Source organism: Pecten maximus, chromosome 7 (genome assembly GCF_902652985.1).
Source record: "Pecten maximus chromosome 7, xPecMax1.1, whole genome shotgun sequence".
Classification (NCBI taxonomy): Eukaryota; Metazoa; Mollusca; class Bivalvia; order Pectinida; family Pectinidae; genus Pecten; species Pecten maximus.
Window position 1 is genome coordinate 28,970,374 of NC_047021.1, and position 27,233 is coordinate 28,997,606.

The following is a 27,233-nucleotide window of genomic DNA, read 5'->3' on the forward strand; positions in this document are numbered from 1 at the left end:
AACCCAGCAAGCAAACAAACAAATTAATATCCTTCACAACGTCAATAACAGTAAATATTTAAACTTCCATTGGTTACCGGCGAGGCATTCGTGTCGCTCCGGCCGGCACTTCTAGCTGTTTTACATTCCACCGACAAGTCATTTCGGAGACAAATAATATATGCAACACATATCAATCTAGTTGAAGGAAACCAATCTTCTCTAAGACAAAGCTAAGACGTTGTGTGGTAAGCGTCACTACAAGAAACCATTGTATACTAATACTATATATGTACACGATGTCGATTTTTTTTGTAGGAATTATCTCCTTTTAATTTTAAAGCTGTCATTATCTGGGAATTCATAATCACCGGAGTATAACTGTATTATCGATATTTTGTAAATTGCAATTGTGTCATCAATTAATCCCTCAATTTATTATTCATTTCAAACGTCATTTACTAGCTTTTTAGTAGGGAACTCTCCTGTACAGAAGATACAAATCACAGTAGCATACATCCTTAAACACCTGTTACTGATTATAACCAAACATTGGCGTTAGAATATCGGTTTATAACTAGATTTCTGATATGTAGTCAGACGAAAACGACACATGTTCACACAAATACTTAATTTTTACGGGAGTCGTCTAATCTATTTACATTTAAGTACATTTCTATTTATCACACAAAACAAGGAAAGAAAACCAATTTCAAACGGCGATGAGTCCATTCAGGATTTAACTAACACAAACATTTATTTTCAATGAAATGTTTGATCAAATTCACTGTCAATACATAAAGGAACATGGCGGGTTCGGGATTAAATCTAACCAATGTGTTACTTAAACCATAAACGTGATGGATTTAACTTGGGATATTTCTACTGAAGAACGACTTGAAAAGTGCGAAATGGCAGACTCCAAGTGGAGCGGAAAGAGACTAAATAACTATATGGCTGGGGGATGTCTGGAAAAGTTTATTTACATAGGAACTTCTATAATGTATTCTGAACAGGACAAAGTGTGGTCTTTAATGTTTTAATTGGTCCTCGGGATGTCCCCTCAGGACGCCGGAGTACGCCATGGTGTACTGCTGTGAGCGTTGAGCCATTCTGTGATTTTACATAGGAGAATTTCACTATTATTATTCAACATTAATGTTAACTGCCATGTTCAGTAATTTTTCTTTGTGAAAAAAAAAATGACAAGTGGGATTTAAGTATATAAATAGTATACCTGCTTTCTGCTGTAAGGGTATAATATATTGGTGTCTGACACGCACCTGTCATTAATTTCAGGTGAAAGAGACATTCACAAAAGCCTCGGAGACTTGGAAACGTTCGGGTTACATAATCACAATACAGCTACCCTAACGGACCCACCGCTAAACGTTGTATACATGCAGATTTGTGATGGATCAACTTGATTATGGGTTGGAAGAGTGAGGCTGCTTTGGATAACACCATCACCTGGATGGAACCCCGCCTTTAGGGGCCACATCTACTATAGCTCCATCTGATCCTTCACGGGAGCCGTGTCAGAGCTGTCTGTGGCCCCCATGGGATTCCAAGATGAATACTACAATGGATATTCTGCTACACCGACTGAGAGAGGAAGTGGTAAGTCACCATTAATAAGCAGCACGTGCTCGAGTTCCTCTAAGATAACACGGTCACGGGGACCCATTGCTCCCTTATACATGTCTGTTTTATATTTGGTCATACGTTGACAGGCAGATAATAATGGACATGTTACGATCTGTTATCGATAAAGTTAATCATAATTGGAGAGAGCAGTTACATGTACGATAGAAATTATTGCGAAATCTGAGGTTCTTTTGATAGATTTCCGGACTGGTACAGTCTTAGCATACCAATAGGTCTCCTACTGAAATATAAACAAGACGACATTTTGTGGATTGTCAGTAGTAGTCGAAGAACCAAATCAGCTGCAGAACAAATAAATATGGTAATTTCTTACGGCCTATGTATTTGTAAACCAGACACATCAGTTCCTAAGTATCAATGCCGCACAGAGATTGCATCTGAAGGTCACAAGTGCAGAATTTCTATGTGAATGATCGATATATTTATATAAACAAACAAATCAATAATTAATGATTGATTAATTCTTAGTTAATTTATTGTCTGATATATTGATTATGTTCGTGCTAAACGTATAGTATATACTATGCTTCCATAGCGGACAGTAGAGTTGGCCATCCTACCATTGTTGCTCTCAATACTGCAATTGTCTTTCAGCCATTATTACAATGGTAACCTGTTTTACCATGATATATGAACGACATACATACATTTTGTATCTACACCGTGCTCTGAATAGCCAATTAACATTTTATGTATAATTACTGTAAGTTTACATCAATAAAGGACGTCATTGCAAATTTCCTTTCTATGACAACGAGTTAAGAATGTAGATATTTTCGTTCCTGTGTAGTTTTAAGTTAAAAAGTAAACAATTGACCTATAAAAACAAGCATTTTCACAGAGGAGCTAGGAGATCTTAAGATGAGATATGGGATGAACCTTTCGTGTCAGGTGCCACAGTCATCTTTCGGATATGAATATTTCTGCATGGTTGCATTTATTCCTTTGATCCCAGTGATCACGAAAGCGTGAAATGCGTATCTATGTAGCGATATAATATAGTTTTGTGATATGTATTTTCGTTTCAAGCTATATCATCTTCATGTTGTATGAAATGAATAATGTTCAGCGACATTAGAAATACAAAAAAGATAAATACAGATCTGGTTTGCGATAATAATTGTATCGTCTTGTCTATACATCCGATCTGGATTCTTTTTATATCATATACACATCCATTTGGAGATTATACTTCAAACTATCACATTATTATCCGTACTTTATCAAACCATGATTTTATACACAACACATAAAGGACCTTTTTTCTCAGTGGCAGAAAAAAACTCTCCCCGCTAGTACATTGAAGGTTTGAAACACCTGGCCTCAGTATCACCAATATTCTTTAACATGAATTTTCCTTGGGAAAGCATGACAATATTTAAGGAAAGTTCCAAGATTCTTCCCTTGAATCCAATATTGCTTTCCTATGGAAATTCCTAAGTTAAGAAATTAACCTGGGTCTGTGCAGTTAATTACAAGGTTTTAGTAGATCCCTCAATTTCCAAACTCAGTTGAATGTGACCTTTCTTTGTACATTTTCGGCACAGGGACATGTATAGTCTTTTACAAATGGGATTAGCATGGAATTCCTTTTCTTATCATGTAAGACTATATACGTCCCTGTGTTTGGGGGCTGGTAATGGACCACATTGCCAAATGAAGCAATGCGTAACATAGTTCACTGGCTGTTTCATAATTGGTCATTTTCTTACCAAAACAAAAAATTATGTTCTTACCAAATTCACTCCGGTGATATTCAATTTTAGTATAACAGCCCTAAGCACGTCATTATGGTTACACAAGAGTTACCCCGCTTGGATATTTACTATTACCTTGTTATCTAACCAATTTGACGTGTGATTGGTTCAGTGACTCACAGTGTGTGCCTATTTATTTTTGACATCTTGAATTAGATTTTGTATGATTTATTTAAGTGGATATTTACAGTTCGATGTTAACCAAGTTGATTTATTTTTGGCGATTCTGATAAAAAAAAAAGGCGCGTTACAAAAGATATTAACCTTTAATTGCTAAGCAATTGTTTAAGCATGCTGGTATGTCACATACTGTTGATATTTTGGTGTTGGAAGCAAATGGATGTATTTTTCGTGGATATTTTTCATCGGGCCGTGTGTTTCTCTAATACATTGTATAAAATAAATCCTATCATTAGAAAACACTAATACATTTTAGTATAGTTCCTTGAAATATATGTTTGATAGCTCATGGGCCACCAAGGTTGCAGAATTTCATCTTTAAAAACTATAGATGAGAAAACTGGAAAACAAACGTTATCAAAAGATATCTTTAATAAAATGACTGACTACGTTAAAGATTAAAAGTGTGACATTCCGCCTGGATTAGATCCGGGGAGGCGTCCAACATTCCCGGACTACCATCATCTCCTAGGGTGCCCCATACAACTGTAAGAGACATGACCCTATCTCCCATTCAATGACTTCATCTTGAAATTTAATTGACATTTTCGCTGGTACGTGCGAAGAGATTGTCCTATCGTCTTCAAGTGCCATTCAAATACAGAAGTAGAAAGTCTTATCGTCAATAAATCTCAAAATAACACCCCAAGAAGCGAGTACAAACTTCAAACAAGGAGCTCGTGGGGTGTTTCAGATAACAACTCTCCTGATTGGGTGCGTGCTGTTCCATTTAACCATTCAAAAAGGTGATAACAATGTGTGGTTTCGGTAGGGATATTATAGATAACATACGTTATGATTGGTCGTACATTGTAATGATTATCCATTCAACAGGCGGATACCAGACGTGTATTTTACGTTCGTGCTAATATTGACTGTATGTGACTCTCTGAGGGTGTCTTAGCCAGCCGTGGAGTCTGGCGGTGTTGACTTAGCGAAGTCGATAAAAGGTATCCTGGGTGGACAAACACCCCCTGCCAGGCGGTGTACGGACAAATTATACTTACAACCTGATGTTTACCCGGGGTTAGACCTTAGAAAGTCACTTTTGGTGGTATACCCTCAGAGAAACAGATATCCTATGCTGGCCTTGTCCGACAATAACAAACGTCCCCTTGTTGGCTACGCACTCGTTGGCACCATATGGTCTTTGAATTCAACAATTTTAAAGTTTAAGTAGAGTGTTATACCGTGATCATTGTATGCAGTCGTTACTTTCCGATAACGTTGTTTATTGTCCTTGGTAAATAGGAGTAAGTATATTCAAAAGTAGAAAATTGTCATTGACACAAGTGTACTAAAAAGATCCCAATATATATAATATTGATGCATTTGCTAAAAAAAAAAAATATTTATAACGAAAGTTTTGTATTCACTTTAATAACAGTTCTAATAGAAGCTGATGTTGCTATATCCGATACTACTTCTTTATTATGCCGATGTCTTGGAATATTCCTGCAATGGAAACTGATGTTGCTATACCCGACATTATTTCATTATTATGCCTATTATGCCGATGTGTCTTGGGTTGCTTCCTGCCGCTTCGCCGCCCAAGTATTGCCACTTGTCAAACCTTGGCGCCGGGGACCTTGCCTCCAACCACAGGTAGCGGCTAGATACATCCATCTACCTGTTTTATTACGGCTAATTGCTAAGGACCTACCCGTGCCAGGTGTATCTATTTCCTGTCTTACTGCGACAGGTAACGATCTGACAAGGATACATCCCGCGCGAAAACAAGAGAATTACCAGAGAAACTTACACGGCCAATTTACTGATCTTAATATGGATGTTGTACACGGTTAACAAAGCCAGTCGCTCCATGTTTCCCTGTTTCTCACAAACAGTAACAATGGCGGTCGCCTAATTTTTCCGTGCTTATTATGAAAAGTTGTATTGACACTGCAGACGTAACCAACTGGTGCTTTTTTCACATGAAACGTTTTGTTTGTCCGGACAATAGGCAGCATCCAATGTTTCAAATTCTGTTACTAACAAATCGCCCGCTATCTAATCTAACGATACAACAATAGAAGATCACCTGCTGGTTCACATCCTCTGATGATATCGGTGTGAGCGCCATAGTTCGTCTTACTCCTCTCTCAAAAGCAAAGGGCGACTTTTCTCGACAATTTCTCATCAGTATCGAGTTTTCAGTAAACGCCAAGGGGACACGATTGTTAGGTCGATACTCGGAAAGGAAACCAATGCTATCGCATTCAATCTGCTTTTAAATTCATGTATCTTCATAGCATGAGATCTACATTGTGTACTCGGATGATTGCGAGTCTTATTACCGTCAATTGATATGCCTTTTGTTATCAATACGCTCCTAAGCAAACTTATAATAGGACAACCGATGTCTTCTATCAGTGTTAAATCTCAACTGAGATAAACATATTTCCCACGTTTTGTGGTAATATTATAATCACTGATGTTAAAAGGGATTCTCAGAATAACAAGTACACGGTGGTTTTCTCACTATGTCCATGTACCGAAAAAAAATCAACATAATATCCTAAGCCGATTGGACGAAAGAGCTGTATGATGCAGTTTTATTCATTTTTGACCCTACTACATCAAACTGCAAAATTGTTTTGGAAGATGTTAATATTTTGAGTGCATAGTACGATCCAAACTGTTATAGTAAATTTGATATCTATAGGGAGAGATATAAGGAAGAACCTTTGTAAATTGATTCTTCACATTCTAATCTCAAGTATTTAATCATGGACTCGTATTTAAACAAGTAAAGCATACCATTCTTTATCTGAAGTACCACCCAAACTCATTAACGTACAGACCATCTAAATTCTCCGTACCACCTCGCCAACATGGCAACCAGGTAGGGAAATGGCTATCCTCGTACTCCAATGCGACCTCAGCATTACTTGACCTCAAATTGACCTTATTCCTTGACCAATGTGTTGAACTGTAAAAACTCTATCTCAAGATTGACCTTCAAAGAAAGGATATCGACTGTATAATTGTTTGTTTGAAGGTCAAGTTCTTGCAAATCTTTGACCTTCAAGTCCAGCTCTCTGTGAGGTTCAATAATCTAGTACTTTTGAAAACTTGCAAGAATTAACATTTGATGATTTTATATTTATATGCCTATGTGATTATGTATCAATGTGATGACATACATATTCGGCTTATTCCGTCATTTTCGAGCCTTGACGAACTCGGAACTCCTACCAAATACATGTATAGTATTATTTTCTGAATTGGTAATGGCGCTCTGTATAACTTGACACATCAGTATTATAAAATCAAATGTTGAATGGAACCAGTCTTCATCAAATTATACCAGTTTTAGAACCGGAGCATCACGTGAAAAGTTTAGGTAAATGTCAGAAATTGATTTCCGAAATTGAATTTGTTCCAAGATATTGCGATGACCAATCAAAGTGCATACAATGGTTATGGCACTCAGTGCCGCTTGTTCATGTTGGTCTAATATATGTATGTACAAAAATGGGTAACGACATACACTGTAATACTCGCCCATCGTCTGGCGTCATTCTACTGCAGATAATTATGCACTTGTGATGATATCGTATACAAGTTGTGCTTACTGAAACGATGAATGAGCCGCCTACGCCATTCACACGTGTCACACTATTTGAAGGAATTTGATATTAAATTTAGAAAGGAATGTCGGACGAGGGTTTTGTGTACAGGTTTGTTAACTATTATATACAATGATGAGGATTCCGTGTATAGTCAAGTCACCGTCTCCTCGTACCGAGTTACACAGCTTGGCTTACATTCTCTACACCTGTTACATGCGACAGGTGTACTAATGGAGGTACAATCTGCACATGTTATTACATCTGGAGTGACCATATCGTGTACAATCTGTTGGTGCATATGTAATGTACAGAAAGTTTGCGTTTAGGTAATATTTTAAAATAGTAACTCTCAAAACTGTACATTCAGACTCAACTTTGCTCACACGTTCTAATAAATGCACTCTTCCATTTTGTTGTAATAAACATCCACAGGGACCAAAACAATCACGTGAGCTTCGTTATGCAATTTGTACTCGTGGTTCCTAAGTAACAGTTAAGTTGTGAATTCTATATCTGGAAATTCCAACTAGTAACTAGACTACAATATGGCAGATCTAATCAGATCAAAGCATTCCAAAGACAGTGACATCAGCGACAATTGTGCGTTTGTCACAGATCAATATCCCATGACTTTTTAATCTATTCACTTGGGACTCATTTTGAAACTAAAACAGTTAGTTTTCTGTAGTACGTTTATACACACGAGCAGAAAGTGCCTTAAATTATGTGCGTTCGTATGTCTAGGTCTCGTGCTATCCCCTCGGGAGTCCACTAACGCTAATTGGGTTGTCTGCTTTCTGACACGTAACAAATGTACCGAACTCACTCAGGTGCGTCCAGCCTCTGCAACTGTTTCGGGCGGGAGATTCGCTGTCACACTTCAAAGCCTTGTTAGTTTCCTTAGTCTTTGATGTTATTGTCAAAGTTAGAATTTTGAAGGAAAATAATCTTCAACTGCGTATTATATTTGTAAAGTAAGAATCCATATGCTTGACTGTTCTCTATGATTTCAATTACTTCGAAAAAACACTGTACATTTAACAAGTTATTTGCAAGCTGATATGGTGTTTGAACAAAAGACCAGACTAAGGGTACCAGATACAAAGTCATATGTACATTATGTATAAAGATGATAATTCTTATAATCAAATATTCACTGAAAAGGCAAAGTGTGCATTGTCTACTAAAAAATGGTATACCCGATCATCTCGTCAGGAAGACAACTGCTAAAACACGTCGAAACCAGTGACGTGGTACATGTTATTGTTGGTTGCAATTAAGGAAATATTGGAAATTACTTAAGCTTTTATTATTTATGGTGTTGATGGCTGTATCTCCATTTGCCCACTTTTTAAAATCCTATAACGAGGGAAGTGTTGTGACAAGAATTATAGTCTATTTCAGAGTAGTTAACCTAACAATACCTGTGTTTTTTACTTGTGTTTTTCACCTGTTACCTGATTATATCATGATGGTAACTTATACCTATAGGATGTACATATCAAGAAAAACTTATTAATTGAAAAAAAATGCAATAAATTACAAAATATATATATTAATTGCATTTATAGACTATAATGAACTAATTATCTAAAATCAAAGATTTTTTAATAATCATTTTATCATTACTTATAATAACAATAAAATTTCACCAATTTTCAATGATCATATGTAACAATGTCTAATAATATTAATGACTGAATGATGGAGATGACTCGCGGATCATCAGCTTTCCAACCACGGACAGCTTATTTGACCTCGCCAACGCCGACACCATCTACTGCGACGGAACATTCTTCACCTTTATTATGCAAACATTTCGGTCTCCATGTTAACTATACCAGTGCGATTTATTGTCTAATGTTAATTATTAGTGTATATTCTGGTGTTGCTCATGTATCGTATATATGATCTTAGTGTCAAATAAAAAACTTCTGAAACTTCTGAAACCTGCCCAAGCTTTTCTACCAGATTTATACCATCTATGCAGACATAGACGGACAGATGTACCCACTAGTCTACACTTTATTGCCTAGCAAGACCCAGCAGACCTACACCCGATTCCTCACCCTTCTGAAGATAACCATGACGAACTACAACCTCCCCTTCAACCCGCCGACGCAGCATCACACCTTCTTCACTTGAGTAAAGATAAAAATCAGGGAAGAAACCTGCGTATGAACTGTAATGACATTAATAATATTGCCATATATACTGTATCTTAGATGTTGTACAAATGTAGATATGTTTTTATATAAAAAAAAGTTAAATGAATTGTTTCCATCTCATGAAATTTACATGTATATGGTAAAATAATGTTTAATTAAAATGTATTGATATGAAACTGTAGTCGATATGTATCGCATAATGTATTTAAAGTAACATATTGTAATGATATCTAAAATATGTCTTAAATGAATGAAGGGATTTGTAGTGTAATATCTTCCATAAAAAATGAAATTAATGTATTTAGTGCTTTCTTGGTGATATATGTTGCTGATTGAAATGTATTATCTATATACAATTTGTAACTCTCAAAACTGTACATTCAGACTCAACTTTGCTCACACGTTCTAATAAATGCACTCTTCCATTTTGTTGTAATAAACATCCACAGGACCAAAACAATCACGTGAGCTTCGTTATGCAATTTGTACTCGTGGTTCCTAAGTAACAGTTAAGTTGTGAATTCTATATCTGGAAATTCCAACTAGTAACTAGACTACAATATGGCAGATCTAATCAGATCAAAGCATTCCAAAGACAGTGACATCAGCGACAATTGTGCGTTTGTCACAGATCAATATCCCATGACTTTTTAATCTATTCACTTGGGACTCATTTTGAAACTAAAACAGTTAGTTTTCTGTTGTACGTTTATACACACGAGCAGAAAGTGCCTTAAATTATGTGCGTTCGTATGTCTAGGTCTCGTGCTATCCCCTCGGGAGTCCACTAACGCTAATTGGGTTGTCTGCTTTCTGACACGTAACAAATGTACCGTACTCACTCAGGTGCGTCCAGCCGCTGCAACTGTTTCGGGCGGGAGATTCGCTGTCACACTTCAAAGCCTTGTTAGTTTCCTTAGTCTTTGATGTTATTGTCAAAGTTAGAATTTTGGAGGAAAATAATCTTCAACTGCGTATTATATTTGCTACAGTATTACCTTTTGTCCCGTAAAGTAAGAATCCATATGCTTGACTGTTCTCTATGAATTTCAATTACTTCGAAAAAACACTGTACATTTAACAAGTTATTTGCAAGCTGATATGGTGTTTGAACAAAAGACCAGACTAAGGGTACCAGATACAAAGTCATATGTACATTATGTATAAAGATGATAATTCTTATAATCAAATATTCACTGAAAAGGCAAAGTGTGCATTGTCTACTAAAAAATGGTATACCCGAACATCTCGTCAGGAAGACAACTGCTAAAACACGTCGAAACCAGTGACGTGGTTCAGGTTTCAGTCAGGATATGGAAATATGTACACGTACATGTTAGTGTTGGTTGCAATTTAGGAAATAATGGAAATCACTTAAGCTTTTATTATTTATGGTGTTGATCATTACTATGCTAATGTGTATTAAAGGAAAGTTTACCATCTTTCGGAAGTCAGGCAAATCACAGGGACTTTCCAATCCACGGTCCATATACATACATATATATATAGTACTCATAATTATATGCATGGACCGTGGATTGGGAATTCGTGTCAAGTTCCTGTGATTCGGAAGTCAGGATAGACTAATAGGGGTTGGCTTCGGTAGGGACAGGGTTTTGAGTCGAATACACAATTGTTCAGTGCAAATATTTTTTTATGCCGGCCTACATTTTCTAGTTTGACGCTTAAGATGGATTGTCCATATTTTGTCCATGATTTTGTCCATGTTTTTGTCCATATTTTGTCCATTTTTTTTTTTTTTTTTTGCTGTTTTATAGACAATTTTAGTTGATGTTTTATATGAAAAAGGTCGCGCTGACCGCAGACAATTCTCCGGCGTTAAGTGTCTCGTTAAGTCAGCCCCGCCCCCTAATAACTAGGTATGATACGTCCCGGGTGTAGCCCCTCCCCGGGGCAAGTAAGATACGACGGCCGTTAACAATAAGATTCTATCTGCTAGGAAGGATTAGGCGGGGGATCTCTGGCTCATCTGTTTGACGTTTAGAAGAAATAAATCAGCTTTACAGACAATCTGCCGTGAAGTTTGGAAAGTTAAATCTCTCTAGCCAATTGTCCTGTTTCTACACCATTTACACACGTTTAAATATTGTCGTTAGTGTAGAGACTCACTCCAGACATGTTTTATTCATGTATCTAGTCCAGAGGGTCTCCATTGTCACCCCGAAACACACGCGAGCTCTAAACCTTTATCTTAAAGAAGGCGTTTCCGCACCAAGTTAGGTCAAAATGTCACCATTGTGGGAGACCTCTTTCCTTAAATTCTGTTTGTTGTCGGAATTCGTGTTTAAGTCCGCAGACATGGTAACGCTGAAATATGTCAATTTCTGACGTAATTTCGTGTTACCTTTTTAGGTCGTGTATCTGCGTATTTCTCTTGCTTTGGTTTCATCATCATTCCTTAACTAAGGGAATTCCTTAAATTAAAAGTTTACGTAAGAAAGCATTACATAATTTGATAAACGTTTCTTAACTAAGATTGGTTCCTAAATTCAATAATGCTTTCATATTGGACATTTTAAGATAAAGAATCCCTGAACGTTGATAGAACTTAGACCTGGTCATTTATCAATAGAATCCGGAAAGATATTTTAGAATGATCTATTGAACAATGTAAGTGATTGTTGTATACTGTATATAGAATTAGCGGAATAATTTAATTGACATTTATCTATAACTTGTCACCATCCCCACACACTGGCGGGACAGCGGTAACGTCCACTCTGTCAATAAACTTCAGTAATTGACACGAACGGTCAAACAGGTATATATATCTCCCTGATGAATACACCTATTGGCCGAAATTGGCCGGAGAAGTGCCCAATGGCCACTGATAACATTGAACCTACAGGCTTATATACTTATGAATGAATGGATGTCCACGCCAGCCATTTACGTCACTTGTCCAGACCGTCCAAATGAACACTAAATCAATTTTTGACCAGTCCTTAACAGCACCCACGAGACATTTTAATATGTATTTTATCACTGTCACACGAGGAGATATCTTCTTCATTAGTCAGTCATCGTGTATCGGAGACGTCTAGCACGAGAATTACCGGTCAGTAGTGTGGTATCAATTAGCTTACATGTAAAGTCTCTATAGAGTCCAACTAATTAAATTTAGAAATCCGCGTTGCAAGACTTTGGTCCTAAACTGAAGATTTAAAAATAAATCTATTAATACTAGGAAGAAATCCTAATTTAAGACATTGTAATAAATGTATGTCATCGCATGATTGTCTCTGTATACAGCACGAAAATATATTTTCATCATGAGTGATAGCGCGAAAATATCCACACCGCGAACTGTTTTGAAGCTGACTAAGCGAAAATATCCACACCGCGAACTGTTTGGAAGCTGACTAAGCGAAAATTTCAACGCGCGAAATTATCCACTTTTACAGTAGATGACGCCGACAGAACACTGACTTCAGTCTGGGAGACGAAGATTGGTAATGGACGGAGTCGTGAAGGCGGTAAAAACCAGAAACTAATTAAAATGTCTTTGTAGACAAAACGCATACCGTCTGAGTCAAAATCCGCATGTCTTATATAGATGTGATACTTCTCACTTACACTCCTATAAATATGAGTTATGTGATAAACAGAATCTTAAGGCTCGTGTCATTTCAAGTTATAGAACATGTTTAATGAATAGAAATCTATATACCGGAAATAAAGTCCGGGAGTTTAATTTCAAAGAATCCCCCGAACTACAAACTTTACTATTAGAACATTAAAATGATTTACTTACAAGTTCTTATGTATTATTAAGCATAGTATCTCTATGTTGATATCTGTGTGATGATATCAATAGGCAATTAAAATCTAAAAGTTTCCTAATCTATCGGAAGGGAAATTGATCGCTTGTTTCGCAATCTGTCATTCAAACATTTTAAGTCAAGTAGTGTCTTCCCAAACAGAATGTGTAATATCGAGAAAATGAAATTGATGTCGTGTCCTGATAAGAGATATAAAGATGGAGTTTATTACTCTGATACTTATCGATCGCTTTCCTTTGAGGTATACGTAGTGAATCATAAAAGGCACTTCCACCAAAAACTACTTATCCTGATATGATAAATAGATGTACATTTGTGTATAGATATATGTATCTCGTAATAAAGGCAACGTCTCCCAGAATTCCTTGCTATCCCTCCAAGTTTCATGATTAACGCTTATGCACTGCATTATGTAACAAAACTACATTTCCCATATTTTTACATTGAGCATAACCTTGCTTTATTTTTTTTCTGGTTTATATAAATTATTAGATTATTTCTATCAAGCTAAGACGTCGGATTATTTGTGTGTCAGCATCATCTTGGGATGTGTTGTTCAGTGAAAATTCTAAAGTTGAAATGGGATATATAAAGATGATCCCCCAAGTTGAAAACTGGACTCTGTTGTGACGTGTTTGACAAATACAAGAGGAATGAAATACATCATGGACGATGTTGCTGCAAACCCCTGGGGATTCATATGTCTGGCATATGCTTAACTTTTGTAACCAAAACATCATTTTACGACAGATGTATGAAGCTGCCTTGCTTCTTGCACAAAGCACAGCCGTAGATGATTATATGTAAAGTAAAATGAAATGTACTCTAGAAGGGCTCTAAAGGAAGAAGAACACCAGAAGGATTCGAACGGCAGAAGAACACCAGAAGGATTCGAACGGCAGAGGAACACCAGAAGGATTCGAACGGCAGAGGAACACTAGAAGGATTCGAACGGCAGGGGAACACTAGAAGGATTCGAACGACAGAGGAACACTAGAAGGATTCGAACGGCAGAGGAACACTAGTAGGATTCGAACGGCAGAGGAACACTAGAAGAATTCGAACGGCAGAGGAACACTAGAAGGATTCGAACGACAGAGGAACACTAGAAGGATTCGAACGACAGGGGAACACTAGAAGGATTCGAACGACAGAGGAACACTTGAAGGATTCGAACGACAGAGGAACACTAGAAGGATTCGAACGACAGAGGAACACTAGAAGGATTCGAACGGCAGAAGAACACCAGAAGGATTCGAACGGCAGAGGAACACCAGAAGGATTCGAACGGCAGAGGAACACTAGAAGGATTCGAACGGCAGGGGAACACTAGAAGGATTCGAACGACAGAGGAACACTAGAAGGATTCGAACGGCAGAGGAACACTAGTAGGATTCGAACGGCAGAGGAACACTAGAAGGATTCGAACGGCAGAGGAACACTAGAAGAATTCGAACGGCAGAGGAACACTAGAAGGATTCGAACGACAGAGGAACACTAGAAGGATTCGAACGACAGGGGAACACTAGAAGGATTCGAACGACAGAGGAACACTAGAAGAATTCGAACGGCAGAGGAACACTAGAAGGATTCGAACGACAGAGGAACACTAGAAGGATTCGAACGGCAGAGGAACACTAGTAGGATTCGAACGGCAGAGGAACACTAGAAGAATTCGAACGGCAGAGGAACACTAGAAGGATTCGAACGACAGAGGAACACTAGAAGGATTCGAACGACAGGGGAACACTAGAAGGATTCGAACGACAGAGGAACACTTGAAGGATTCGAACGACAGAGGAACACTAGAAGAATTCGAACGGCAGAGGAACACTAGAAGGATTCGAACGACAGAGGGACACTAGAAGGATTCGAACGACAGAGGAACACTAGAAGGATTCGAACGACAGAGGAACACTAGAAGGATTCGAACGACAGAGGAACACTAGAAGAATTCGAACGGCAGAGGAACACTAGAAGGATTCGAACGACAGAGGAACACTAGAAGGATTCGAACGGCAGAGGAACACTAGAAGGATTCGAACGGCAGAGGAACACTAGTAGGATTTGAACGGCAGAGGAACACTAGAAGGATTCGAACGGCAGGGGAACACTAGAAGGATTCGAACGACAGAGGAACACTAGAAGGATTCGAACGACAGAGGAACACTAGAAGGATTCGAACGGCAGAGGAACACTAGAAGAATTCGAACGGCAGAGGAACACTAGAAGGATTCGAACGACAGAGGAACACTAGAAGGATTCGAACGACAGAGGAACACTAGAAGGATTCGAACGACAGAGGAACACTAGAAGAATTCGAACGGCAGAGGAACACTAGAAGGATTCGAACGACAGAGGAACACCAGAAGGATTCGAACGGCAGAGGAACACTAGAAGGATTCGAACGGCAGAGGAACACTAGTAGGATTTGAACGGCAGATGAACACTAGAAGGATTCGAACGGCAGAGGAACACTAGAAGGATTCGAACGGCAGAGGAACACTAGTAGGATTTGAACGGCAGAGGAACACTAGAAGGATTCGAACGGCAGGGGAACACTAGAAGGATTCGAACGACAGAGGAACACTAGAAGGATTCGAACGGCAGAGGAACACTAGAAGGATTCGAACGGCAGAGGAACACTAGTAGGATTTGAACGGCAGAGGAACACTAGAAGGATTCGAACGGCAGGGGAACACTAGAAGGATTCGAACGACAGAGGAACACTAGAAGGATTCGAACGGCAGAGGAACACTAGTAGGATTCGAACGACAGAGGAACACTAGTAGGATTCGAACGACAGAGGAACACTAGAAGGATTCGAACGACAGAGGAACACTAGAAGAATTCGAACGACAGAGGAACACTAGAAGGACTTGAACGACAGAGGAACACCAGAAGGATTCGAACGACAGAGGAACACTAGAAGGATTCGAACGACAGAGGAACACTAGAAGGATTCGAACGACAGAGGAACACTAGAAGAAACCCACGACAGAGAAACTCTAGGGAAATTTGCAAGATAATATTATTTATAATGAGAGTTCGCAAGGGAGACTTAATAATGAATTAATTTCTTATTTGCTATCATCTGGAAAAAAACCCACAAACTGTGCTTTGGTTATGTACTGAAACTATTAGAAGTATTCCATCGGCAACACGTAGGATATTGTGTGCAGTATCACAGATTGGAATGTGTGTTCAGGAAGTCTCAAACTAGAAATGGATATATAAAGATGATCCCAAAGTTGAAAACTGGACCTAGTTGAGTGTTCGCAAAGACAAGAGGAACACTAATAGCATCATGGACGAAGTGCGAAACCCTGGGATTCAACCAGAAACACGTACGGCAATCTAACTTGAAGCCAAACATTATTTACTGAAGACAGAGGAAGCCTAGTTGCTTCTTGCACAAGAAAACTGTAGAGATTATACGACAGAAAACTGAAGATTCGAGAAGGCAAAGGAACACAGAAGAAAGGATTCGAACGGCAATGGGAACACAAAGTATTCGAACGGAAGAGAATACTATAGGATTGACGGCAGAGAACAGGCAATAGAAGTAATTGCGGATAGGAACACTAGAAGGACTTGAACGGCAGAGGAACACTAGAAGCTATGTTTCCAATTATTGATGGTGCTATTTGTTATGTTACTGACGTTTATCAGTCATACAGAATTCAGACTATGTAGGTACGCGCGTACTTTACATCGTACCAAGAACTTAAATATGTATATCTAAGTCTTCAGTTTTGCTAGATTTGGTTTATTTAGTAGGCAATGCGACTTCAATTAACCCATATCTCTAAGTTGCCATGCGTTACTTACGTTTCGTTGAGTATCGATAATAGATTGAATTAGTACAGGAATCAATAAATTATCATGATATTAATGTATTAAATGTCATCAAATTATCCTTTCATCTTTCAAAAATAGAAAAAGATCATTTATAAATATGCATATCAAAAGCATACAATATGGTTTCATCAATATACTTCTTAACGTAAATAGACCAGGTATCGTCAGGCATATTGTTAATACGACCAGGTATCGTCAGGCATATTGTTAATACATGGCCCAATACATAGTTGACATAGTTAATGCATTTATTTCAACTTGGTGACGTCAAAACGGAAATTAAATCATAAGGGAAGCATGAAAAGTAAGATTATTATGCGTTTGTCTAGCATGATGGCGAGGACTAATTTCAATGATAAACGCTTATGAATCGAGCTGAAGTACTTCGTTACACCCACATAATTTCTGAAAATGTCATTTAACTGTTATGTGGAAAATTTTCAATGGGTATTTTTCAAACGGCTGGTACCATTGATAGACTTCACTTAATGCTAAAATTGTATATCTTTAATATATAGTTAATTAATTATTTTGATATTCAGAGTAGGGGTTATCGTAACCCGGAAACTCCAGAAAGTGATAAAAATCAGGATCATACAGAAGGCGACCCCTTTATTGTACCCAGATCATCCTCACACATCTAGCCGTCCGTGAGGTGACGAGGAACATGTTCCGTTATCCCCTCCACATTGTGGGCGTACAGGCGTGGACACAAAGGTTCAACGGACGGTGATCCCTTATTGAATAGCAATGCCAATTACACTCCAAATATTGGTGTACGGACATTGAAAACAACCTCGTGAGTTAAAGAAGCTGGTCACTCGTGGTCAGTGAGGTGGTCCGTTGCTTCACCCGAGCTGCCGATTGTCCGGAGAACTTCGACAGATGTGCACATCTTGCGCGCCAATGCATTGTCGCGTGCCCGCCTTCGACAGGTGCTGGGGGGTTAGAAGAGCAGGCCTGACTCCGGGAGGACAAGTGCCCGGGTGAGGAGATCCGATACTTGCCCCGAGGATGTTGACCTGTGTCTAACACCCTTTAACAATAAAGCTCATTTCCCGTTACACTCTCCTAGTCTGTAATTCAATTTCTACAACAATCCGATGGCTTAGTGAAATTCTGCACATCCGGGCCAGTTCTCAACAGCATGGCCACCAAGCATGTCCTGCTCCTAGTAAAAGTAGCTCTGCATTGTGAGACGAATGAACTGCTGAAGTTCTGTCCGGACTGTGGAATAACCAGATTTGTGTGACGAAGCTAGAGTAACGAATCTCGAATGTAAATGTCACCTTGGGACACATAGTGAACAAAATATAACATACATTTTCAATGGACATGACAGTTATCGTCACAAAATCCATGTGAGATAGGTAAGTTGTGGCTGTTTCCCATTGAACTCTGAGGCTCTTTGATTTGACGGGGCGATTCCTTAACTTCAAATCTAGGGGAAATGCTGTGTGGAGAAATTGTCTTGAGCTAAGGAACGTTGATGAAACTGAAACAAATAGTCATATGTTTGGGCCCCAATGCAAAATAGTTCATGGTACCGGTATATCGACCTCTATATCAAGGTCCATTTTCTCTGCTTCTATGATTGGCCATTGTTTAAAGGGTTGGCTGTATAATTTTGAATGTCCATTCGTCACCTTCAAGTGTCCCATATGGTTTTGTTCTCCATACAACCCGTTTATTGGTACAGCATACGGTACCTGAAAGTATAGCAGAGAAGTGGAGGGGGAGGGGGTCAATAGCAAGTGACAAGTAAGGTAATTTGATCGAAAGCGCTAATGCCGAGTATATTTAGTTCCCCATATTTCAATATAAGATTACTTACTACACTTTCTTTAAAAGGTAAGTTGGTAAGTTTAAGTGACAGCTGTTTCCTATGGTTTGACATACGACCATTCTTTCTGGTTACATATCCTCATTATTCTTACCATATATGGTCATTCCAATTATCGTCAGCTCTTTCATCTTAATACGTCATCAAATATATGTCGATTCACAGTGAGATATCTATATCCGTCCATCCGCAAAGATCCTGGTTACATTATGTTCTTAATTTATTTTTCTTGTACAAGTCAAGAAACTTCAAATTTCATTTTCAACAAAGTCATTTCTTTGAGATTGATTACACCTGCTGGGTCAGCTCAAGTGTGTCTCGATAGATGGGCCGCCATTGTCGACAAATTCTCCCCGGACACCCGATCTACCCGTGGTGTTCGCTTACACTCTAAGTACCTGCATGATTGGAAAAGATGGGTAAACTTCCTTTTAAATGATCTCAAACATTTCACCGAAATCGTGAACTGTAGCAGCGGTGGAGAATGTTGATGCTTTATTAAGATAATATCCATGTCCTTATAGTTATTTCTCTGACGTCGGTGTTTTTTAATTAGAACAAAATTTAAAGTTCAAACGGACGTGAAAAGTAAACAATGCTTTTATTTTTGACTTTGTGTACAATGCTCGTCCATTGTCTCTGTAGGTCGATGCTTTGGTATTCGGCTATACGTTTTGTGGGGGTAATAAGCCTGACTTGTAAACTCGAACCCTCTCAAGATCTAATTATGTACACAGTCGGTAAATGTTATGGATTCTAACGTATTCTAATATCGAGTGTTTGCTCTCCATCTTAACGGTGTGGGGGAGAAAAGTTCGGGTGGCTTAATTGATACTGGGTGTTCAGTGTTGGTACGGAGATGTTCACCAATTGTGGCAGTTTTATTATATCTCCGTAGAGGTAGAATCGGGTGATTGTATACTGTATTTGATTGTATAAGGTATATGATTATATATGGGGTGGCAAATTGAATGATCACAAGGAACAACACTCCTGGCGTTGTTTAAGACTCCCGTGACAAAAGTCTCAGACTATTTGCTTTAGTAATAGAGTCGAAAGGTGAAAGAAGGTTTGTTTCGCTATCCTATAACCATGCAGAGATTAACTTTAAACCAACAATACAAGTATTTGTGGATCCCAAATTGAACTCCATTTGTGATTCGTTTTTTCTTCTTCATTGTAATGTGTATGTTTGTGCATCATTAATTAGTCAAGTATTGTTAATAGTTCCAAACAATGGACCGGACATCCCAGGAAATCCCCAACCTGCTGTCATTGACCACCAAGGAGGTCCATGTATGTGGTAGAGTATATATGTCGACGTTCGTGAGATAGTTCTCGAGAGCCGGGTGGAATACGTGTGATTGTCCCTATATTTTCCTCTTTGTTTTATGACCTTATCATCAAAGGCAGAACCTTGTAATAGCCATTGTGTACCTCTCGGAGCTGAACCTTGTTGTATTCAATGTGAACCTCTCAAGCCTGAACCTTGTTGTATTCAATGTGTACCTCTCAAGTCTGAACCTTGTTGTAGTTAATGTGAACCTCTCAAGCCTGAACCTTGTTGTATTCAATGTGTACCTCTCAAGCCTGACCATTGTTGTAGGCAATGTGTACCTCTTAAGGCTGAACCTTGTTGTAATCAATGTGTACTTCTCGTGGCTGTTTCTTGGAGCCATAAATGTGTACCTCCCGTTGCTGTACCTTGGAGCCATAAATGTGTACTTCTCGTGGCTGTTTCTTGGAGCCATAAATGTGTACCTCCCGTTGCTGTACCTTGGAGCCATAAATGTGTACCTCTCGTGGCTGTTTCTTGGAACCAACAATGTGTACCTCTTGTGGCTGTACCTTGGAGCCATAAATGTGTACCTCTTGTGGCTGTACCTTGGAGCCATAAATGTGTACCTCTCGTGGCTGTACCTTGGAGCCATAAATGTGTACCTCTTGTGGCTGTACCTTGGAGCCATAAATGTGTACCTCTTGTGGCTGTACCTTGGAGCCAAAAATGTATACCTCTTGTGGCTGTACCTTGGAGCCATAAATGTGTACCTGCTCGTGACTGAAACCTTTTGCCAATGTGTAGCTCTCGAGCCTGGACATTGTTGTAGCCAATGTTTACCTCTTGTAGGTGAACATTGTAATAGACAATGTACACATTCTGTGGCTGATTTTGGAGCCATAAATGTGTACCTTCTCGTGAAGTTTTGCTTGTTATCTGGTTGCGATCTAATGTCTCTTAGTTCACGGTCAAAGTCTGTTTTAAAGTTGAATCGTGAGATAGTAAAAAAATCAATGTCATGGGTTGACTATAGAAGTGAACCTCCAATTGGGTATCCTCGCGGTGGTCGGACAGATGCGCCCGTAATCATTACTTAAAGAGTTGTCCCGAAGGCATGTTTTTGTGTCTGTATGTCAAGGGTACAAAGTGCGATCAGCTGGCAGTTTCTGCACCGAGTGGCTGCAATGAGTTTGTGTGGTTCCCTAGTACCCAACACCGCGACCTCCCGGATAGGGATGTACGCTACACTGTTACCTGTAATTACATGTTAATTACAGGTGGTTCTACCTGTACCTGTCATATAACATGCCAATTAGCATCTATCAAGCTACATAATAACCCGGAATAGTGCCCCAGTGCCGTTTTGCAGCTTAGATGATGCGTTTAATTATACACTAAAGCATAATGCGGAATATTAGTCCCGTGTTCATTTTTGCATCTTAGATGATGCATTTAATTATACGGTAGAAACGTGTGACGCGGAAAGTTTGAAGACTGTAGCATGCACCATTGGACGTGTTTTGATGGGGATGAAACTAATGGGGTAGCAAAATCGCCCACAAAACACTTCAGACCTAGTACCACACTTTTATCATACCTTCATCTACAAAAAATACTTAAACCCATAAAAATATCATAAATGGTCCATTCTCTACAGTACTTTCTTTATGAAACAACCCATACAAGATGATTGCTAGTTAACAATGAATTTAAGTATTTATTTCGGCACGCCCCATTCCACACAATCTGATTTCAGCTTTGAACGTATTCTACACCTCCGAGAAGATACACAGACGCCATAAGACTGGCTTTATACCAAACAGTTGGTTTTTATACAACAAAGAAAGATAAAGTAATGATATCTTTGTGACATTGAAAACAATTTACGAATATTCTACCGACATTTTGTTTTATGAATATATATGAACTTGTGTAAGTTGTGGTACACATGCGTGATGTACGTGTGAGTTGTGGTATACATCCGTGATGTACGTGAGAGGTGTGGTATACATCAGTGATGCACGTGTGAGTTGTGGTATACACTCCGTAATGTACGTGTGAGTTGTGGTATACATCAGTGATGCACGTGTCAGTTGTGGTATACACTCCGTAATGTACGTGTGAGTTGTGGTATACTTCCGTGATGCACGTGTTAGTTCTGGTATACACCTCGTGATGCACATTAAGTTTTGGTATATATCCGTTGTGCACTTGTTAGTTGCGGTATACACCGCGTGATGCACGTGTTAGTTGCGGTATACACCCTTTAGCTATGATAATACATTTGTAAGTTGTGGTATACACCCCGTGGTACACGTGTAAGTTGGGGTATACACCCCGTGGTGCACGTGTAAGTTGTGGTATACACCCCGTGGTGCACGTGTAAGTTGTGGTACATACCCAGGGATTCACAATGCTACTGTACTAAGATCGAGAGTCGCGTAGATTATCTACTTAACGGATTTAAACTAAGACATTTTTGTGGTGAAGTTCCCTGGATGCACAATAATGCTCGCCATTTATCAGCTATAGGGCCGGGTCCCCCTTTATCCCTATCAGAAGGACCTTTAAAGGCTCTCAAAATACCTCTAGTAATTCCAGGATGACAGGGGTTTTCTCAGCTATGTCACCTTTCATCTTGTCATTTTAATCCCTGAAGTCGGAAGAAAATTGATCGATGAATATTGTGAGACTAAACTGAAGCAATTAAATGTATATCAGTAATGTTTGTAAACCTAAGCGCCTATGTAACCTAGATGTGTTGTGATTCTTACACAAACATGCCTGTGATGACCGTCAGTCTGTCGGGGTACTGTAAATCTACTGATGGATTGGCCAGACGCCACCAAACCGTTGACCACTATGATGTCCATTTAATCGTGTAACTGTGAACTTAAAAAACCCGCCGTGACGTCATATTACAGCAGGTGCCCGTAACATTACGTTACCTGTCAGCGACAGACTAGGCCACCCCGAGCTAATTAGACGGGTGATGCGAAAACACTAAAATTGTTTATCTTCCGGATTACTGGTCCGAGATAGGTTTACAGATTTAGAAGTACGCCTTATTTTCACCTGTCAGTGTACAGGTGAGGTGTTTGTATTAGAGATATGTTGGATCTTAATCATGGACCAGGGGCTAGTACCGCATGGGACAGGGCAAACACGGGGCTTACTGCGGTCTGTCTCCGGGCCCCAAAATACAAACGGCATTAAAGTTCAATATGTAAAATGTATCTTAAAGATAATATCTGTCCATACCTGTCATCAGCCAATATTTTGATAAGGGCGGAGCTTGTACAGGTTGTAGCCTCTAGGCCAATTCTCGTCAATATTTTCCCGGAAGAAATGCAAGGAGTCGTTACAGTCGTAATTGTAAAAACTATTTTTTCGGGGTATTATTGAATTTAAATTTGTTCAAAACCTAACGACATAAAAGGGTTGCAATCGAAAGAAAAACAGTTTGTTTACATTTCTCCTTGGATAACCTCGACTATACGGAGTATACAACGCTTACCGAAATTCCGGTCATTTTGTATTCTAAAATGACATCTCACTCAAAGTAACTTCTATTCGTCGATGTCGTATAGATCTTTACAAACTACTCTCCAAAACAGTCAGTAATAGAACATTTTCACGACTAAAGCTAGGTATGTATGCTTGCACACAAGTCCGAATAACTGACGGTACGGTCCAATTCTTTGCCTTTAGATAATTTTTCCATTTCGTGACTGGTTGTTTGGTTTGTTCGGTAACGGTGGTACTGTTAATTTTGAGGTTCCGTGTTCGAATCTTATCCGCTACTCGTCTTCTGTGGTCTTTGTGCTCCACAACTACAGAGAGGGCCGACATAGTTTATGGAATATGAAGTGGTATACAATCAGCACCATGCAAGTCGTTCGTATTGTTGACTTTTCTTATGAATGGTAGGTATTTATTTGTCGCATTTACGTACTTTTCCTTTCCTGATCAACTCAAAAGATAAGGGCATCTCATTTCCAAAGTAAATATTGAGATTATTTCTCCTGACATTTAAAACACCGCTAAATCACATTTTAATTTCATTTTAGATAAAACATATTTTTTAAAACAGCAACAATTATTTCAAGTTGTCAAATGATAAATTGTGTACCGTGATTGACTTAAGATATTAGGCCATCGTGTCTAAAATCAATGTAAACTTACACAGGTTGTGGCGATTGCCTAAGTAAATATCACCTGTATCCCAAAGTTAATATCCAAACATCTGAGGACGTCGACAATGGAACGCGCAAGACCATTACTTAGAGAATTCCTTAGGGGATTCAACATGGCGTTACTTTACGGACCGTGGGCGACGAGAAGATCGCCGGGAAAGGGTCTTGTTTAATACACTACAGCTCACATTATATAAACGAGAACACGAAATTTGCATCCCTAAATCTGTGTACGAAACTATGGCTACATATGTTAGACATACTCTACCCACGTGTTGGGGAAGTGTTTTTTGCGAAGAGATCACTTCCCTTTTCTTTGTAGTTTAACAGTTCAATGTGGCAAGGAGTTCTGTCCATGGTCTTCTGTAAGAAATCGCTTTGCCCCTCCACTTTTTCGACATATGCTACAAAGTGTTCAATGAATCTAAGAATCAGTGCCTTGTAAGATGTAGTCATTTCCCCAGCTTGTAAGTCTTATCAGACATATATATATCACAAGTACATATTGTTGTAAAGCAGCCGTTTCCTCTAACCAAATTATATTCATATTCCCAACAAAACATGTTGAAATTCGCCAATAAATCGTATAAGAGACATTGAATTAGTGTTGGTCTTTGCTTATATCGTTTTGGCAAACACCGTTTGAAATTAGATTAAACAATATTTTGTTCAATAATTTCACGAAATTTGCCATTATGTTCAGTTCATATCAATAATGTGTAATTATATCGATATGATGTAACCGCTTAGGAGGCTGATGACATTGGACATTAATTAAGATTGGAAATTATATTATATCAAATCTTCTTTGGTTTGAATTATTGATCAATGCATAAAACATATATGGCCATTTCCCTCCGATAAAATCGTTTGACGTTGTATTGAATTTTGAAGGAATGTGATCTTGTAAATGACTGTACTGGTACAGTTATTCGGTTAAGAATCCATGACTATATGTCCGGTATATACAATAAGTATCAGTAAAGTGTGAAAACGAACGTTTGATAGACCTCCATTCTATATATCCCAGAGATATAATTCGAATTTATAGTGCTGTTCACCTCTCATGATAATTATTTATTGAATCCGATACACAATCGCATTAAAATCTCAGATAGCACATTCACGTGAGAACGCATAAACTAACAATTAGTTAATTGGTCGCCTGCTTATACCACTGTTAGACCTGTATTCGACCGACGCAGAGCTACTTATTTTATAAGCAGTTCAATTTATTTTCTTTGTTATCATATTGTTGTTTAGTTGTTTTTGAAAACTTCTCCTCGCATGAGTGGTGCTTTTGTAACCCTCTGATATACTTCCCTGGTCTCAGGTGGGTTGACTGAGGTGTACCCTCCCTCCCCACATATCGCTGGGTCGACTGTCATATTTGACACAGTGTAACCCGTATCTGGTATCGTTCGTGGGCTGGGGTTACTCAGCCTTGGCGCATACACACCAGGCGCGTTGGTGTTACGCTAAGCTGGTCTTATAGTGGCGACCAATCACACAGGTATCAGTGTACGACTATCTACCTGTAGTACAACACTCGGATGTACTTACCTGTCTACCTAGCTATCCGAGAAATCTAGTTTACTCACCTGGATACAACGTCTGTTGTTTTTAACCTGGATTTAACTAGATTTTACCGATAGAAACGTTTGGTCACCTTGTGAAGTCAGATTTTAACGATTTTTTTACCTGGATTAAAAAGATAGTGTTATTAAAGTCTACTCTGTGTGATGGTACGATGGTCGTGTTGATGACGCCGTAGGAAGGGCCAGTCCCACTGAGGTAAGATCTACTGTCAGATTGTTTAATGTTTATACCACTCGATGACAGCCTTAAGTACTAAAACAAAAGAAACTCTTACAGATTAAATAATCGACAAGATTTCAATTGATTTATCAGACGAGGTTTTGTTTGATAACTAAACATCTCAAGTTATAAACGTTATTAAACAAATTGAAAAAAAAATCAGTTTCTGATAAATCTATAGAATCTAGTTATATGTTATATATGTAAAATTATTTTGTTAATATGAATAAATACGTCACGTGGCAAGTTATAATTGATGCATTAAAAGGAAATACGCTTAAATTGAATTGATAAAAAACAAACAAAAAAACAAATACACACACACCACTTTAATTATTACACACACTTATTTTTAGAAAACAATTTTACAAAAAAATATGTTGAGTATAAACGGGACCATAGATTACAAGTGCTATTTCTCACACTTGAGAAATGTGTGGCAATGAAGCAATTCCAGCCTCCCTTCGTTACCTCTCACTAACACTGGGTGCGTGTGAATCCTCAAAGTCCTTTCTTTAATGTACGTAGTAAGACCTGTTCTCAGTTAATATCTGGTGCTCATCTTCATTATCTGTCTGCTGATTTCACCCTCTAACGACAATCTCACGACATCATACCTCAGTATTTATAGATTACGTAAAGTGTTAGAGGTAGTTAAAATCGTGTATAAATATTACGACTTTACACGTGAGAGAACTTAATAGTTGTAATCCTTTCATAATAATGATATGGAGAATGCTAATAATTAGTTAATATCTCGTGAAATACGAATGAAAAAGAAACAGTCTCTTATCTGATAAAATCATTTCCCATGCAGTTTAAATACAGCAAAAAAAACAAGCAAAGAAAAATTCTACACTTTTTGGGGTCGATTTTAGATGTGGGTATGTTTGAAAGGGAAACCTTTTGCCACGTGCTTCGTTAGACAGTTGGTGGTACAGATTTGTTTCTGTATGTTAAGTAGCATTACAATTATAGATACATCCAAAATGGCGGATTATTGACGGATCGCACAAACCACGTGTATGTCATGAGATGTGGTCTTGAGACTTCTCTGTAAGTTAAAAAAAAATCTTGGGCTGCATTAGTGTAGCGAAGCCTAAAAA

The 27,233-nt window shown here is 38.5% G+C and overlaps 1 protein-coding gene across 3 annotated transcripts in view; it reads left to right on the top strand.

Moving 5' to 3' along the window:
• The first annotated feature begins 923 nt into the window (after positions 1–923).
• LOC117330489 overlaps positions 924–27,233 on the top strand; it is a 35,781-nt gene continuing 9,471 nt past the window's right edge. Inside the window, exon 1 of one of the 3 annotated variants that reach the window (XM_033888793.1) lies at positions 924–1,599. In XM_033888793.1, the coding sequence (XP_033744684.1) occupies positions 1,552–1,599 (48 nt within the window). In that variant the 5' untranslated portion in view covers positions 924–1,551. Of the gene's footprint in view, positions 1,600–18,340; positions 18,362–25,767; positions 26,104–27,233 lie in introns of those variants that run through there. The other 2 variants (XM_033888795.1, XM_033888794.1) reach the window with 2 other exon arrangements.